Below are 14,652 nucleotides of genomic sequence, written 5' to 3' on the forward strand. Positions count from 1 at the left end.
GCGTGCGCCACCACCTCCCGGCCCTTTTTTTCTTTATTTTTTAAAAAAGTTTAAGTTAAAATATAATTATGTAGTTTTCTCTCTTCCCTTTCCCCTTCCAGCGTCCTTTCCCTCCAATACCTCCTTTGCCTCCCCTTACTCCCTCTCAAATTCATAGACTTTTCCTGTTTATTATTATGGTTACATATATTTCATAAATACGTAAATACAACATTCTGGGCCCATTTCACGTTGCTTGTGTACACATGATTTCAAAACTTAACCTAGAATTCTGGAACTGACTGACTCTCATGACCTCCCCAGCACTGGTGACTCCAGCATGCAGGATCTCAGCTATAAGGCCTCACTGAGGTGAAATGGACTTTTCAGTCACATTCCAAAGTAAAGGGAATAGGAACTAATGCATGTTGTCTTTCTATGGTTGTCAACAGAGAATGTTTCCAAAAGATTTCTGAAGGGAATGTGCCAAGACATCTCCTGGTGCATTCAGGCCAAGAAAAAGACTTCTTGTGGCCCCCAACTCTCAGGGTTATATTTCTCCCTACTTGGGATCATATTCTGCACTAGTGAAATTTTACTCATGTGATCTCAGTACCACTGGCACAAAACCTGGGCCAACTATGTCTTAAGTCTTTGCTTTAAACTTCTAAACTATAAGGTGCATCCACACCCTGTGATGAGCTAAGTTCACAGTGGACACACAGTCCAGTTACTGGAGCCTGATGAATTGCTCTTCATTTTAGTGGATAAACCAAATTCCTATGTCTTGCTTTAAGCCAACCAGATCTTTAACCTTTTTCATAGTACGTTCTTAGGACAGTTTAAATAATTTTGTTGTACCATTACGGTTTTGATTTCTAGGTAGGAATAAGAAGGCTTTTCTGAAGCATTGATGTAATTGGAATCTCATTTCTCCTTCTCTAGGCGTATGAGACATGATTGCTGTTCTGTTCTTAGCCGTCCTCTGCTTGGAAGTCGACTCAACTGTTCCAACACTTGATCCCAGTTTGGATGTTGAATGGCATGAATGGAAGACAAAACATGGGAAGACATACAACACAGTTAGTAACAGGGAAATCCCCATCGACGATAGTCTTGACTTTGTGTATTTATGTATTTGTGTATTATGGCCATACCATAGGTTCTGGAATCCAGCTCTATTCAAGGCTTAACCTAAACACATACATCATGTGTACTATATGACAAAATCTCTACTGCTTCTGGGTGGTGTGGTTAATGGCTTCCAGAAGAGTACAACCTTCCTTTGTCATGGTTTGTCTTCAACAGAAGGTCCACGGAGTGAACTTAGGTTGGACTTAGAATAGAATAAAAGATCACAACTTATATTTTTTTTCCAGAATGAAGAAAGACTGAGAAGAACAGTATGGGAGAAGAATTTTAAAATGATTGAGCTCCACAATTGGGAATACCTAAAGGGGAAGCATGACTTCACCATGGCAATGAATGCCTTTGGTGACTTGGTGAGTGTGACATGAATTACATAACAGAGTAGTTCTCCTCTTCAGCTCTTTATAAATACCCTCAATCATTTGTTGACTTTTCCTGAAGACCAATACAGAATTTGGGAAAATGATGACTGGCTTTCGAAGGCAGAGGATCAAGAAGAGGCACATATTCCAGGATCATCTGTTTCTTTCTGTCCCCAAATATGTGGATTGGAGAAAGCAAGGCTATGTGACTCCTGTGAAAAATCAGGTAAGGCAGTGTGATGTTTCCAACTTTCACTACTAACAGGAAGCTATGAAACAAATATCATCTTTGCTTTTACAGACTGTGGAGCAACATGCAGTTCACTGGTTTATAAAAGTATTCTTATGTATGAATTGTTCACAAATATCTGTTACTGGACTTGTGAATGAATGACAGCTTTTGCTTTATCCCTAAGGGTCATTGTGCCTCTAGTTGGGCTTTTAGTGCAACTGGAACCCTGGAAGGACAAATGTTCAGGAAAACAGGAAGACTGGTCCCTCTGAGTGAACAGAACCTACTGGACTGCATGGGATTTAATGTTACCCATGGCTGCAGTGGTGGCTTCATGCAGTATGCCTTCCAGTATGTGAAGGACAGTGGCGGCTTGGCAACTGAGGAGTCCTATCCTTACAAAGGACGAGTAAGTAGAACTCCTGTGCTCTTGCCATTTCGGTGGAAAGCAGAACAATTGCAGAGCAATCTGCTCTCTTCAAACTCACATTGTTATTGATTTATTTTTTTACTGCTAGGGAACTATATGCATGCATATAATATGTTTTCATCAAATCTATACCTTCCCTCTACCTCTAATTTCTCCTCTGTCACCCCCAAACACTTTTCCTTCCTTACTTCCTGGGCTTTTATTTTTTATTAGACCCATTAAGCACACATAATGCTACATGTGTGTACAGGAGTATAGGACCATTTATTGGAGCATAAGTAAACTCTCAGGGGCTACATTCTTAAAGAAAACTTACTCTTCTCCTACAACAGCTATCAATTGCCAATAGCTTTACAGTTAGGGGTGGGACTTCATGATCCTCCCCACTGTCCATGTTGGTATTTTGGCAGGGTGGATCTTGTGTAGATCATGTGTTTACAGTCACAACTCTGTAATTTCATGTGTGCAATGTCCCTACCATGTCTCAACATGTACTTTTTTGTTACAGATGTCCACTATCTCTAGCTTTTACACTGTTTTAGAATGCCTCCCCGCTTCTGCAATGATACCTAAACCTGGGCTAGCATTCCACATGAGAGAGAGCCTAATACAGTTGTCTTTCAGGGTCTGGATTACCTCATTCAGAATTATTTCCAGTTCTAACCACTAGCCTATGAACTTCACAATTTCATTTTTCTTTATAATTGAATATATTCCACTGTGTATATGTACCAAGTCTTCATTATCCATTTACAAGTTGATGGATATCTAGTCTGTTTCTATATTCTGGCTACTATGGATAAAGTAGGAGCAAACATGGATGAGCAAGTACTTTAGTGCTAGGACATAGAACTCTATGGTTATATGTCCAAAAGTGCTGTAGCCGAATCATAAGTTAAACTCATCTCTAGCTTTTTGAGGAAACTGCACTGTGATTTCCATGAGTGCTCCACTAATCAGCACTCCCACCAACAGTGAATAAGTATTCCCCTTTATCCACATTTGTACCATCCTATTTTACTCATTTGTTTTATTATCTTAGCTATTCTGACCAGAGTAAGATGAAATTTCAAAGCAGTTTTTAGTTTCTATTTACTTGATGACTAAGGATGTTGAACATACTAAAAAGTATTTCTTGGCTATCTTATTCCTTCTTTTGAGATCTCTGATTAGTTCTAATCCCCTCAGATTTAATTAGGTATTTGTTTTCATGGTTTTTTAAATATTTGTGTGTTCTGGATATTAATCATCTATCAGATATATAACTTTAAAGAAAGTTCCCATGCTGCCTCTTTATTTGAATGATGGTTTCCTTTGATGTTTTGAAGGGTTTTAGTTTCCTGAGGTCCTACCTGTGTCCGTTATTGGTCTTTTTTCTCAAGACTAGATCATGTGAGGTGGGGCTGAAGAGATAGCTCAGCAGGTAAGAGTACTGGCTGCTCTTCCTGAGGACTCAGGTTTGATTCCCAGAACCCACATGGCAGCTAGTAGCCAGTTATAAATCTGAAATCACATGCTCTCTACAAGCATAAGCCACACATGTGGTGCACAGACATATATGTAGGCAAAACTAGAACACACAACAAATAATAGAATAAAAAAACTTTCAAAGGAATTAGAAAAAAGATGAGATCATATTTATTCATTGAATTTTCATGTAAAACTATTAAAAACATCTGTTTCATTTAAGATAAAATCCACTTACACAGAGTTTTAAATGATATATTATTTAAAAATACAGATTATAAACATAGAAGGAAAACATTTACTATGGTATGGAAATGTGGAGGTCCCTATCTTCCCAAACCACGAAGCAAAGGAGTGAGTTTTGTGGGGACATACTGGATACACAATCATACATTTTTCCAGATTAGTTTTCACTTTCCTCTGACATCCGTACTTCTTTCCATGTAAAATTTATTGAAAACACCCATTCATTCTACTTTATGAAGATGGTGATCAACAATTCCATGCATTTGGCAATATTTTTCACCAACTTGTAAAATGCCTTCTTGTTTGGTTTGGTTCTGAGACAGCATCTTACTCTGCAGCCTCAGCTGGCAATGGCTGGCTGTGAACTCACAGAGCCGTCTGCCTGCCCTTTCTTACCAATAGTATAGTCTGAGAAAGAAACTCATTGTATATCCAGGGGCTCTCTGATGCTTTGCACACTAATGACAGAGAGAAATGATCTGTATAAGGGTTTGGGAATGTGCTATTTCTTAAGAGGTTTGAGCTTTTTGTTGTTTGTTTCCATATATTTTTCTACTCTTATTTCCTTGTCTTTGTCCCCCCCTAGTGATCTATTAACAAAACCTTCTATTCCCTGTAAACACAGTTTAATGATTGTATAGTATCTTTGTATGAGGTTTTCCCTAACACAAACTCAGCACAAGAAGTGCTCTGGATCGGATCCTTAGAGGTTCTCGCCTGCTCTTTGGGTCCTCATTGTCCCTTGCTGAAAATCCACATTGCTGACTCGGAGTCTTGTTTCATGGACCAAGCTCTCCTATCTGTGGCAGCCTTTGCCTTCCAAGAACTAGAATTAAAGGCATGCATAACCATGCCAGGCTCATAAAATGTTTTCTTGAAAATATTCAGGATAGCCTTTCTTTAGCAGAAAGGAGTGGATCACAGAACCCCTACCTCATATGTGAGTGCTTTTCTCATCCTACTCCAAAGGAAAGATCAGTTGCATTTGCACTACAGTAATTAAGTTCTCCTGGGTCACAAATCATTCATAGAACAAGATATTAATGATGCCTTGCTAATAGAGAGTGGATGTGTAACAGCAGCAGGCAGAGACCTATAGAAGTTGTACCCATAAACTGTTGTAATCCCAGAATCCTATCTATAGACAATGAAACAAGAACCCTAGGCCCAAAGAGTTCAGCACTTCAGTCAACATTTATTACAAATAAAAAGAAAAAATGGCTCCTAAGACTAGAAGGATTCCAAGAGAAGATCTTGCTTGAGTGTCGAGGACTGTGTTTTTAAATGGTTATAGAATGAAGAGAATAATCTTGGTTAAGAAGTAAAAAGAAAGTTGTGGTCACAATGGCAGAATTGTGCCTGAAACTGGAACTCTGTCATGAACTAGTATAGTTTTCTAAAAGACACCGAGAGAGGAGACCTGTAGAGCATCTGCAGAGGAGCTCTGACCCACAGAGCATCTGACTTGACATTGAGGTATCCAGGTGGTTGGGGTCCCCAGATGATTAAGGGCCATTCCATAACTACCTGACTTCTCTGACTCCTGTCTCGTGCTCATCAGTCCTGATGCAGCAACAAACTATCTATAGCCATTTGCTCACCAGACAGAATGTGGTTGTTCTAGTTTAAACTAACCGATTGTGTTTAGATGTCAGCAGTTCTCCAGTATGGGCTCCATAATGAATTTTAATGTGTAACTTCAGACCAAAGAACACACCACATTCTTTACATTATAGGTTGTCACTCCACTAAATTATCTGACTTGCCCTAAGACTTGAGTATCAAGTAAATGATTTGTCACATTCCTTACATTGGTAAGGTTTCTCTCCTGAATGGATCCTGTAAGGGGTTTTAAGGTGTGACCCACACTTAGACTTGTCACATTCTTTACATTTCTGTGATTTCTCTTCAGGATGAAATCTGTCATGTGAACTTGAACTCCTGAAGCATTTTCCACAGTTCCTACATTTGTGTGGTTTCTCTCCACTATGGATTCTTTGCTCCAGAAGTCTGTGTGTAGAGTCAAAAGACTTAACACATGCTTAATGTTTGTGTTCTTTCTTTCCAGTGTGAATTCTTGGATTCTGACTAATTGGCACACAAGTTTAAATATTTGTCACGGTCTTTATATTTCAAAGTTCCTTTCCAGTGCATATGCTTTTATATCTATTGGAGTTTGAGGATTCAACAGAGGCATTCCTGTGTTTACTGCATTTGTATTTGTTACAGATTTCTATAGTGTTACTTGTTTCATAAAGTGTATTATTGGAGGATTCATGAAACACTTTGCTGTCTTCATTCCATTTATGACTCCTCTTGAATATTCACATGCTGATGGATAATATGCTTTGAATCTTGATCCAAGACATTCTCATATTTAATTACATAGCCAGACTACTGTAATTCTCTAACATCACATGCTACAAACCCTCTGAGCAGAGTCCAGACACTCCCACTGCTCCTGGGAGAAATCCTCAACCATATCCCCAACATCAACAGACCCTGGGACACATTTTCCTGAGAAGCAGCCATTTCTCTCCGGTTGCTCCTCTCTGACTCTGACTTTTTCTCACACTGGTACCTTTGCTCCTTGGACTCTCTGTTAGTAAAGTGAGCAGGCCTGGCTAATCAGTGTGAGACCTGGGTTCCAAGTCCCTGACTGCTGCTCCCACCATGCTTCTCCAAATGGCGACTTTCCTGGGATATTCCACAGGGCTCCTGCTCTGCAGCGAGTTTTCAAGTCCCTATGAGAACCCTGGTCCATTTCCTCTGGCAGCCTGGGTTCCACACCATACTACTTCACAAGGTCCCTCTGGAAACGGTGAGGTTTCCTGTCCTGCTTGTCCTTGGGTCCTCAGCATCTTTTCTAAATTGTTGGCCTTAAAGCCCTGTGCTGCTAGGAACCGAGTTCAGAAAGTCCTTTCCTATGTGTCTAACTTGAAGTGTTTCCTTACTTTCTCCTCTAATGACTTTGAGCTATCAGGTCTTATGATGAGGTCTTTGGTCCATCTGGAGATAAGTTTTGTGCAGGGTGAGAGAAAATTATCTAATTTAATTCTTTTATGTGTAGCTATCCAGTCTGAGCAGAACCATTTGTTGAAGATTCTGTCTTTTTTCCAGCTGGTATTGTCAGCTTCTTTGGGTAAGAAAGGAGGTTTATGTGTGGTCTAGTCCATTGTTATATATGTCTGTTTTGGTGCCATTATGATGCTGTTCTCATAACTGTATCTCTGTGATAAGATTTAAATCAGGAATGATGACAGTTCAAACCATGTTTTTATTGCTCAAAATTGTTGTGGTTGTCCAGTTTGTGTGTGTGTGTGTGTGTGTGTGTGTGTGTGTGTGTGTGTGTGTGTTTCCATAGGAATTTTTAAGATTTTTTTCAATTTATTTGTAGAATTGAATTAGAGTTTGATAGGGATTACATTGAGTTTGTAGAATGCTTTTGGCAGAATAGCCATTTTCACAATGTTAACCCTGCCTGTCCACGAGCACGGGAGCAGGCTGTGTCTGTCCATCTTCTAGTGTCTTCTTCAACCTCTTAAATTTTTCATCATATAAATCTTCACTTGCTTGGTTAGATTTATTCCAAAACATTTTCAGACAATTATGAATGCTATTGTGTCCTCATTTCCTTCTGTGTCTGTTGTTAGTATATGGGTGGGGTGTCAATCAGAACAAATGGATAGCTGTGTATAGGTGAGGTGTCAATCAGAACAAACGATAGTTGTGTATAGGTGGAGTGTCAATCAGAACAAACGATAGTTGTGTATAGGTGGGGTGTCAATCAGAACAAATGGATAGTTGTGTATAGGTGGGGTGTCAATCAGAACAAACAATAGTTGTGTATAGGTGGGGTGTCAATCAGAACAAACGGATAGTTGTGTTCCGATTTTGTGTCTTGATACATTGCTAAATGTGTTTATCAGCTATAGGGATTTTCTGGTAGAGTCTTCTCGGGCTTGTGTGTATAGGATAACAACATCTGCAAATGAGGATACTTTGTGGTACTATGTCCTTGTCTGTTTGTTTTCTCTTCATCTTCTTCTCTTGTCTTATTGCACTAGCTGAGACTTAAATGAAATGAGGAGCTGGGTCCTGGGAAATATTAACAGGATTGAAAATTCTTCAGTCAAATTAACTAACAGAAAATGAGAGAAGACCAAAATTTTTTAAATTAGGTATGGAAAGGTAGATATTACAGTAGACACTGGGGGAATTTGGTGGGTCAAAGTCTATGCATTAAAATTTTTATATTCTTTTGCACTGGAAAGTATAAAAGAAATGTCTGGGTTTCTGAACACATGTGGCATATCAAAGTTAAATCAAGATGAAGTAAATAATTTATGTGAACCCACAACAACTGACATTGATTCTGTAATTTAAAATTTCTTAACTATAAAGAAGCCCAGGGCCAGATGGATTCAGCACAGAATTTTATCATTCCTCCCACAGAGAACTAAAACCAATTATCCTCAAATTATCCTATAAAGTAAAATGGAAGGAACACATCCAATTGTTTTATAAAGTCAACAGTACCCCCAATACCAAAACCAGACAAAGACTAATAGTCTAATCTTTCTAATCAATTTAGAAGCCAAAATACTCAGCACAGTCCTGGCAAACTAAATTCTAAAACATATCCAAATGATCATACACCATAATCAAATCAGCTTCATCCCATATATGTGCAGTTGGTTCATATATTTAAATTAATAAGTGTAATTCACCACATAGACTCAAGGACAGAAACTATGTGATCATTTCATTAAATTCAGGAAAGACCTGTAACAAAATCCAACATTGCTTCATGGTAAGATTCCTGGAGAATCTATAGATACAGAGGACATAGCTGAATGAGCTACAATGTGCTACAAGCCCACAGTCAACATCATGATAGATGAAGCATTTCTCTGACATTCCCGTTAAAGTAGTAGAATTTGTCTATAAACCATCACTGTTGTCATGATAATACTAACCTTTGTATGGTTATTTGATGAGGTGCTTTCCCAGGACCCCTTCTTGCTGCTGTGAACGTAGAGAACAGGAAAGCCACTCCACACAATACAGATCTCTTCACTGTGAATATTTGTTATGAACAGAAGACTTATGGTGTGTCATTGAACACAAGTGAGCTATTTTTCAGCCCCAAATTTCCCAGTAGAATTTCACTTCCTGGAATGTTTTATAAGAGCACAGATTTGAGGATCCTCATTTGCAATGGCTGAATTCTGTGGTTCTGGCTCGTGTTCTCCAGGACGTAGACGGCAATGAATGAATTTCTTTCCCTTAACTTTGAAAGGGTAGAAAGTGCAGGAACCATACTGAGAATTCTGCTGCTAATGTCAGAGATTTTATGCAAATCCCAGGACATGAGGAAGCCCTTATGAAGGCAGTGGCTAAGGTGGGGCCCATCTCTGCTGCAGTTGATGCCAGCCATAGTTCCTTCCAGTTCTATGAGAGCGGTAAGTATCTTCCTTCTGGAATCTACGCAGAAAAGTTGTACTGTCATCATGGCAAATCATTTTTGTGATGTCTTTCTTATATAATTTTAATGTAAATGTTTCCATTTGTGGATTTTACATTCTATATGAGGAATTTTATATAAATTTTCCTATTTTGCATTACTTAAATATAATTCCATAAATGAGAGTCGGTTAATGTTTTTTAAATTAGCCTGATGTTCCATGTGGAATAGTTTACTTGAATTTTCTCCAGCTGTTTGACCTTTAAGATTTAAACCAGACAGCCGGGCGGTGGTGGTGCACGCCTTTAATCCCAGCACTCAGGAGGCAGAGCCAGGTGGATCTCTGTGAGTTCGAGGCCAGCCTGGGCTACCAAGTGAGTTCCAGGAAAGGCACAAAACTACACAGAGAAACCCTGTCTCGAAAAACAAAAAAAAAAAAAAAAAAAGATTTAAATCAGATATTTCATTTATGTAGATAATTCTTATAAGGGATCTTTTAGTTCTATTAATTTTTGTTTTCTGTAGGTTTAGCTTGGACTAACTTATAAGCGAGTCAGTAAGATTTCTTGCATGCAACCAAGGTACCAATTTACCAAAGGATTTATGCTAAATTTTGTTTCTGGTACATTTACCTGAGAGTTTACAGCCTTAGCCCTGATAATAATGAAATCTCTTTAGTCTTACCTGGTTTGTATATCATTCCAGTGAACTTAGAAATGCTTCTCTTATTGTTGGTAACATGGTCACTGTGAGGTCACTGGAGCCTCTCACCCTGGCTTTGGTTTTATTTTTTTAGGCATTTATTATGAGCCACAGTGTAGGAGGGTTCACCTAAATCATGCTGTGCTAGTTGTCGGCTATGGCTCTGAAGGAGAAGAATCAGATGGCAACAGTTATTGGCTGGTCAAGAACAGGTAAATTTTAGAAAACATTTATATTTGAAATTCAAAAGGGAACTTCTATAGTCATTATTTAGATAGGAGTACCAGCAGTCCTGTATCACGTGTAGGTAGAAGACATCCTTCCTGTCCTTTCCCTGAACTTCTATAGTCAGTATTTAGATAGGAATGCCAGCAGTCCTGTACCATGTGTAGGTAGAAGACATCCTTCCTGTCCTGTCTCTGAAGTGATCTTTAGAGTCCTGTGTGATTCAACTATTGGTATCCAGGAAATGAATCTTTGCTGAATCTTTTGATTAAGGGTGGTTTCTGGCTAGATAAAATATTGTAATGAACCTGCTGTGCTGTGTTCTTTCTATTTAATGGTGCACCTGCTCTTCTTCCAGCTGGGGTGAAGAGTGGGGCATGAAGGGCTACATAAAGATGGCCAAAGACTGGAACAACAACTGTGGAATTGCTACATATGGCACGTACCCCATTGTGTGAGCTGCTGGGTGGCAAGAAGGAAGGCATGGGCTGGGGACAGTGTGTACTGAGGAGGGCTTTCCCCTTCACAGCCCCTGCTGTGTGGAAAATGACACCTGAGTCACTGAGGTTACATCCATGCTTAATGTGAATTAAATTCATAAATATTAGTGCCATAAACAGCATTGTAGTAATTACCCTCTTATAAAAATCTGAATTTTCATTTTTAAAAGGATGTACAAATTTGCATATTCAAAAATAAAGCTCAATTTCCAAATGACATTGGGACTTTTTTTTATAATTCAGTCCTTAATTCAACCCAAGAACATAATTGTGTGTGTGTGTGTGTGTGTGTGTGTGTGTGTGTGAGAGAGAGAGAGAGAGAGAGAGAGAGAGAGAGAGAGAGAGACAGACAGACAGACAGACAGATAGAGACAGAGAGAAGGAGGGAGGGGGAAGGAGAAGGAGAGAGATACTCAGTTAATAATGATGCAGAAGGGAAAAAAGAAATCATTGTGTCCATACAGAAACTTATGATGTTGTCCACTAGATTGAGTATTCCCATTCTGTATGAACAGGTCATGTTGGTTCCTGAGCATCCTTTGTGATAAGGGACACCATCGGTGGCCTTCTAGGGTTAAATGCCTCTTGTCTGGCCAGGGCTTTAGAGAGTAGTAAAGTACCCATTTTGCCTTGCCATGATTTATGAAATGAGAGTGTTCCTTGTCATCTACAGATGAAGAAGTAGTATACTTTGTGCAACAAATCAGATGATGAAATTACTCAATGCTTTTTACGTGGAACAAGAAATAGTGGCTCTATATACAACATTTTGACAATTTGTGGAAAAACAAGGAGGAAATGCTACCATTATAAGATTGGCTGAATTACAACAAAAATTCAAATCCCAGCCTCAGAGGGTATCAGTGATTAAAGTAAGGTTACTTATTGGTAAGGGATGGGATTCTGTACCTGGGATAGAGACGTGTAAGAAGACCCTATTGAGCTGTGGACTCAGATTCTGAAGGGTTTAATCTCATCAAAGGACACAGTCTCGCTACCCTTAGCAGAGGATATATTCCAATCCTACTTCCTGAGGAAATTAATTCTTCACTGTCTGTAACCTTCCCTGAAAGAGATTCCTGAAAAAAATAGTACCAATACCCTTCAGGACCTCTAAACCTATAACCAGACTTAAGGCTGAGCAGACCACTGGAGAAGGTACATTATGCCACTAAAGACTTTAATGAATTTGCTATTTCTTTCAGGCAGAAGTCTGGATAATGTTTGTGGGAACAGATTTTAAGGGTGTGGGATGATGGTGGAAGGAACATCAAACTGGATCAGGCTGAGGTTATTGATATGGAACCACTGAGTAGAGATTCTAGGTTTAATATGGAAGTTTGAACAGTTAAAAGGGGTGTCAAAGTTTGAATTGTTGGCTGAGCATTTTTCAAAAGATTGCCTACTGGAAAAGAGCTGGAGATGTCTGATATCTCCTGGCTTAGTGTTGATGAAGGATTTAAGTCTCAGGGAAGCTGCAATGCTGGAGTGGGCATGCTGTGTAAACCCGATCCTCCATAAGAAGACACGACATCTTATAACTAATCACTCATCTTACAACACACAAAATGGTGAGAGGAATATCAGCACATTGGAAGAACTTTGTTGTTGCCTTTCTTCTTGTGCCAACTTTAGAGTTGGAGATGATGCTGTCAGTTGAATAAATTCAATGCAATGAGTCTAATTGGGCCCTGAAGCAGAGGCCAGATGGTAGCACTGAACCTCCAAAGGCAAGGTGATCATTGTTATTTTAATGGACAGCACAGACAAAGTGATTTTTATGATGTCATGATTCCTATGGACCTTTCGTACTAGCTAATCAATCATGGTATTTCCAAGTATGAAATAGATAAGAAGTCTATTGCATTTTTGCCTGATCTGTACTAGAAGAAAATTTCTCAAATGAAAGAAAGGTTACACTGTATCAGGGAAAGAGGAAATCTTAGTCTGTGAACTAGTTTCCAAACTTGAGACAGTGTACAGACCCAGAAACCCTTGAATGAAGGAATGGCCAGGTCTTCCTGCAGTCCCCTGGCCCTACGGTCCCAACAGCTGCTTATAAAAAAAACACTCAGAGGCTTATATTAATTATAAACTGTATGGCCTATGGGTCAGGCTTCTTGCTAGCTAGCTCTTATACCTTAACTCAATCCATTTCTGTTAATCTATATGTTGCCATGTGGCCGTGGGGCTACCGGTTTGCTGGCATCTTGTTGCTCCTTCGGCAGTGTGCTGGCGTCTCCTCTGACTCCACCCTTCTTCATCTTGTCTTCTATTTGAATGTACTGCCTAACTCTATCCTGCCCTGCCATAGGCCAGTGTAGCTTCATTTATCAACCAATCAGAGCAACACACAGCCTACAGAAAGACATCCAACAGCAGCTTGCCGTCATTACTGTAAGTCCATGTGTACAACACACTTGTCAATACAACAAATACTGTTTCTACACAGATGTTCACTGCTTAGGTTCTTACAATCATTCTGTCCCCTCCTCGTGGTCTTTGTGGTATTGTTGTAATTTAGATGTCCCAGTTAGAGCTACGCATTGCACAGTCTCTTATTCCCTGTGTGCTAACTGGCTATGTGTCTCAATCAACCATCTACTGACAAACAAGGTTTTATGATGAAGATTGAGGGCTGTACTAATCTTTGGGTATAAAAATAATAACTTAAGTACCAATTTAACATTATATCCATTTAGCAGAATAATAGTATTAGATTCTCCCCTAGAGCTTATGACTGAACAAACCCTGGGCTTTTAACCAAGTTAGTAGTACCAGGCATGAGTTCCACTGGCCTGAAATCTAGTCCAAAAGTGGTTGTATACTCCCATAACATTTGTGACACTATTGTACCAGTGAGTATATTTTGCTGTAGTGGGAATTTGCTCCACCCATGACCTTGGGCCTGATAGAGGTGGTGCTTCTTTATCTGCTTATGTGACTGCTTAAAAAGGAGGAGAAAAGGAGTCAAGCTCTCTTGGGTGGTGAAGTCTGGATCAGGCATTGTGAAGCAGGGTGTGATCGATCCCCAGCTTTCCAAGGACTCTGCAACTGGATTTAGCTTATCCTGTGTTCCCCCCCCAAAAAAAAAACCTTAATAAATTAATAAATTAATATATAGGGACCATTGAGGCTCTCATTACATCTTGCCAGTTCAGTTGTTATTGTAACTGGTAGGTTTCACAGCCAGGTAAGGTTGTGGATTACTTTTTTCCCCTGGTAACATGTGTAGTATATTCTAGCACTGTGATACCTAGCCAGGAGGGATGCAACATCAGGTCACACCAGCTTGGTTTCTCCATGTCCTATGACTCAAGTTTATGTTGTTCAGCTATAGAATCTTCTCGTCTTGTGCTGAAGAGAAATCAGGAGGAATTGCAACAGCCTGTAATGTTTAGGGGTATCTGTGTGTCCTCACTGATCAATAACTCAAAAATAGGCAAATTCCTGGCACTGGGATATTTATGTGATAGCTTATAATATAATAAAATTGGTTTTATGCCCCATTATAGAATAACTTTATGTGTATTAGTTACATTTCTGTTGTGGTGATAAAGCATATGAGTAAGACAACTTACAGAAGGGTTTATCTTGCTTGTAATTCCAGAGATGAGTCTGTCATAGTGGGAAAGTGTGAGAGCAAGCAGCAGACATGGCGGCTGGAGCAGAAGCTGAGAGCTCACATCTGAAACTGAAAGCAGGAAGCTCATTCCCAGAATGAAGGAGTATTTTTTTACTGACTTGCTCCTCATGATTTTCTCAGATTGATTTTTTACAGAACCCAGGATTAGCAGTCAAGGTTGGCCCCACCCACAATGGGCTAGGCCATCCTACATCAATCACTAAGAAAATGGCCTATGGGCTTGTGTACACCTCAATCTTATGGAGGC

The 14,652-nt window shown here is 39.5% G+C and overlaps 1 protein-coding gene across 1 annotated transcript; it reads left to right on the plus strand.

Moving 5' to 3' along the window:
* Positions 1-935: 935 nt before the first annotated feature.
* LOC128104375 (testin-2) lies at positions 936-10,938 on the plus strand. Its single transcript, XM_052729265.1, has 7 exons — positions 936-1,061; positions 1,359-1,481; positions 1,570-1,716; positions 1,907-2,131; positions 9,168-9,330; positions 10,129-10,246; positions 10,618-10,938. Exons 1-7 carry the CDS (start codon positions 936-938, stop codon positions 10,715-10,717), a joined length of 1,002 nt encoding a protein of 333 aa, XP_052585225.1. The 3' UTR covers positions 10,718-10,938.
* The last annotated feature ends 3,714 nt before the right edge of the window (positions 10,939-14,652 follow it).

Source organism: Peromyscus californicus, unplaced genomic scaffold (assembly GCF_007827085.1).
Source record: "Peromyscus californicus insignis strain IS unplaced genomic scaffold, ASM782708v3 Scaffold_8__1_contigs__length_139910024, whole genome shotgun sequence".
Classification (NCBI taxonomy): domain Eukaryota; kingdom Metazoa; phylum Chordata; class Mammalia; order Rodentia; family Cricetidae; genus Peromyscus; species Peromyscus californicus.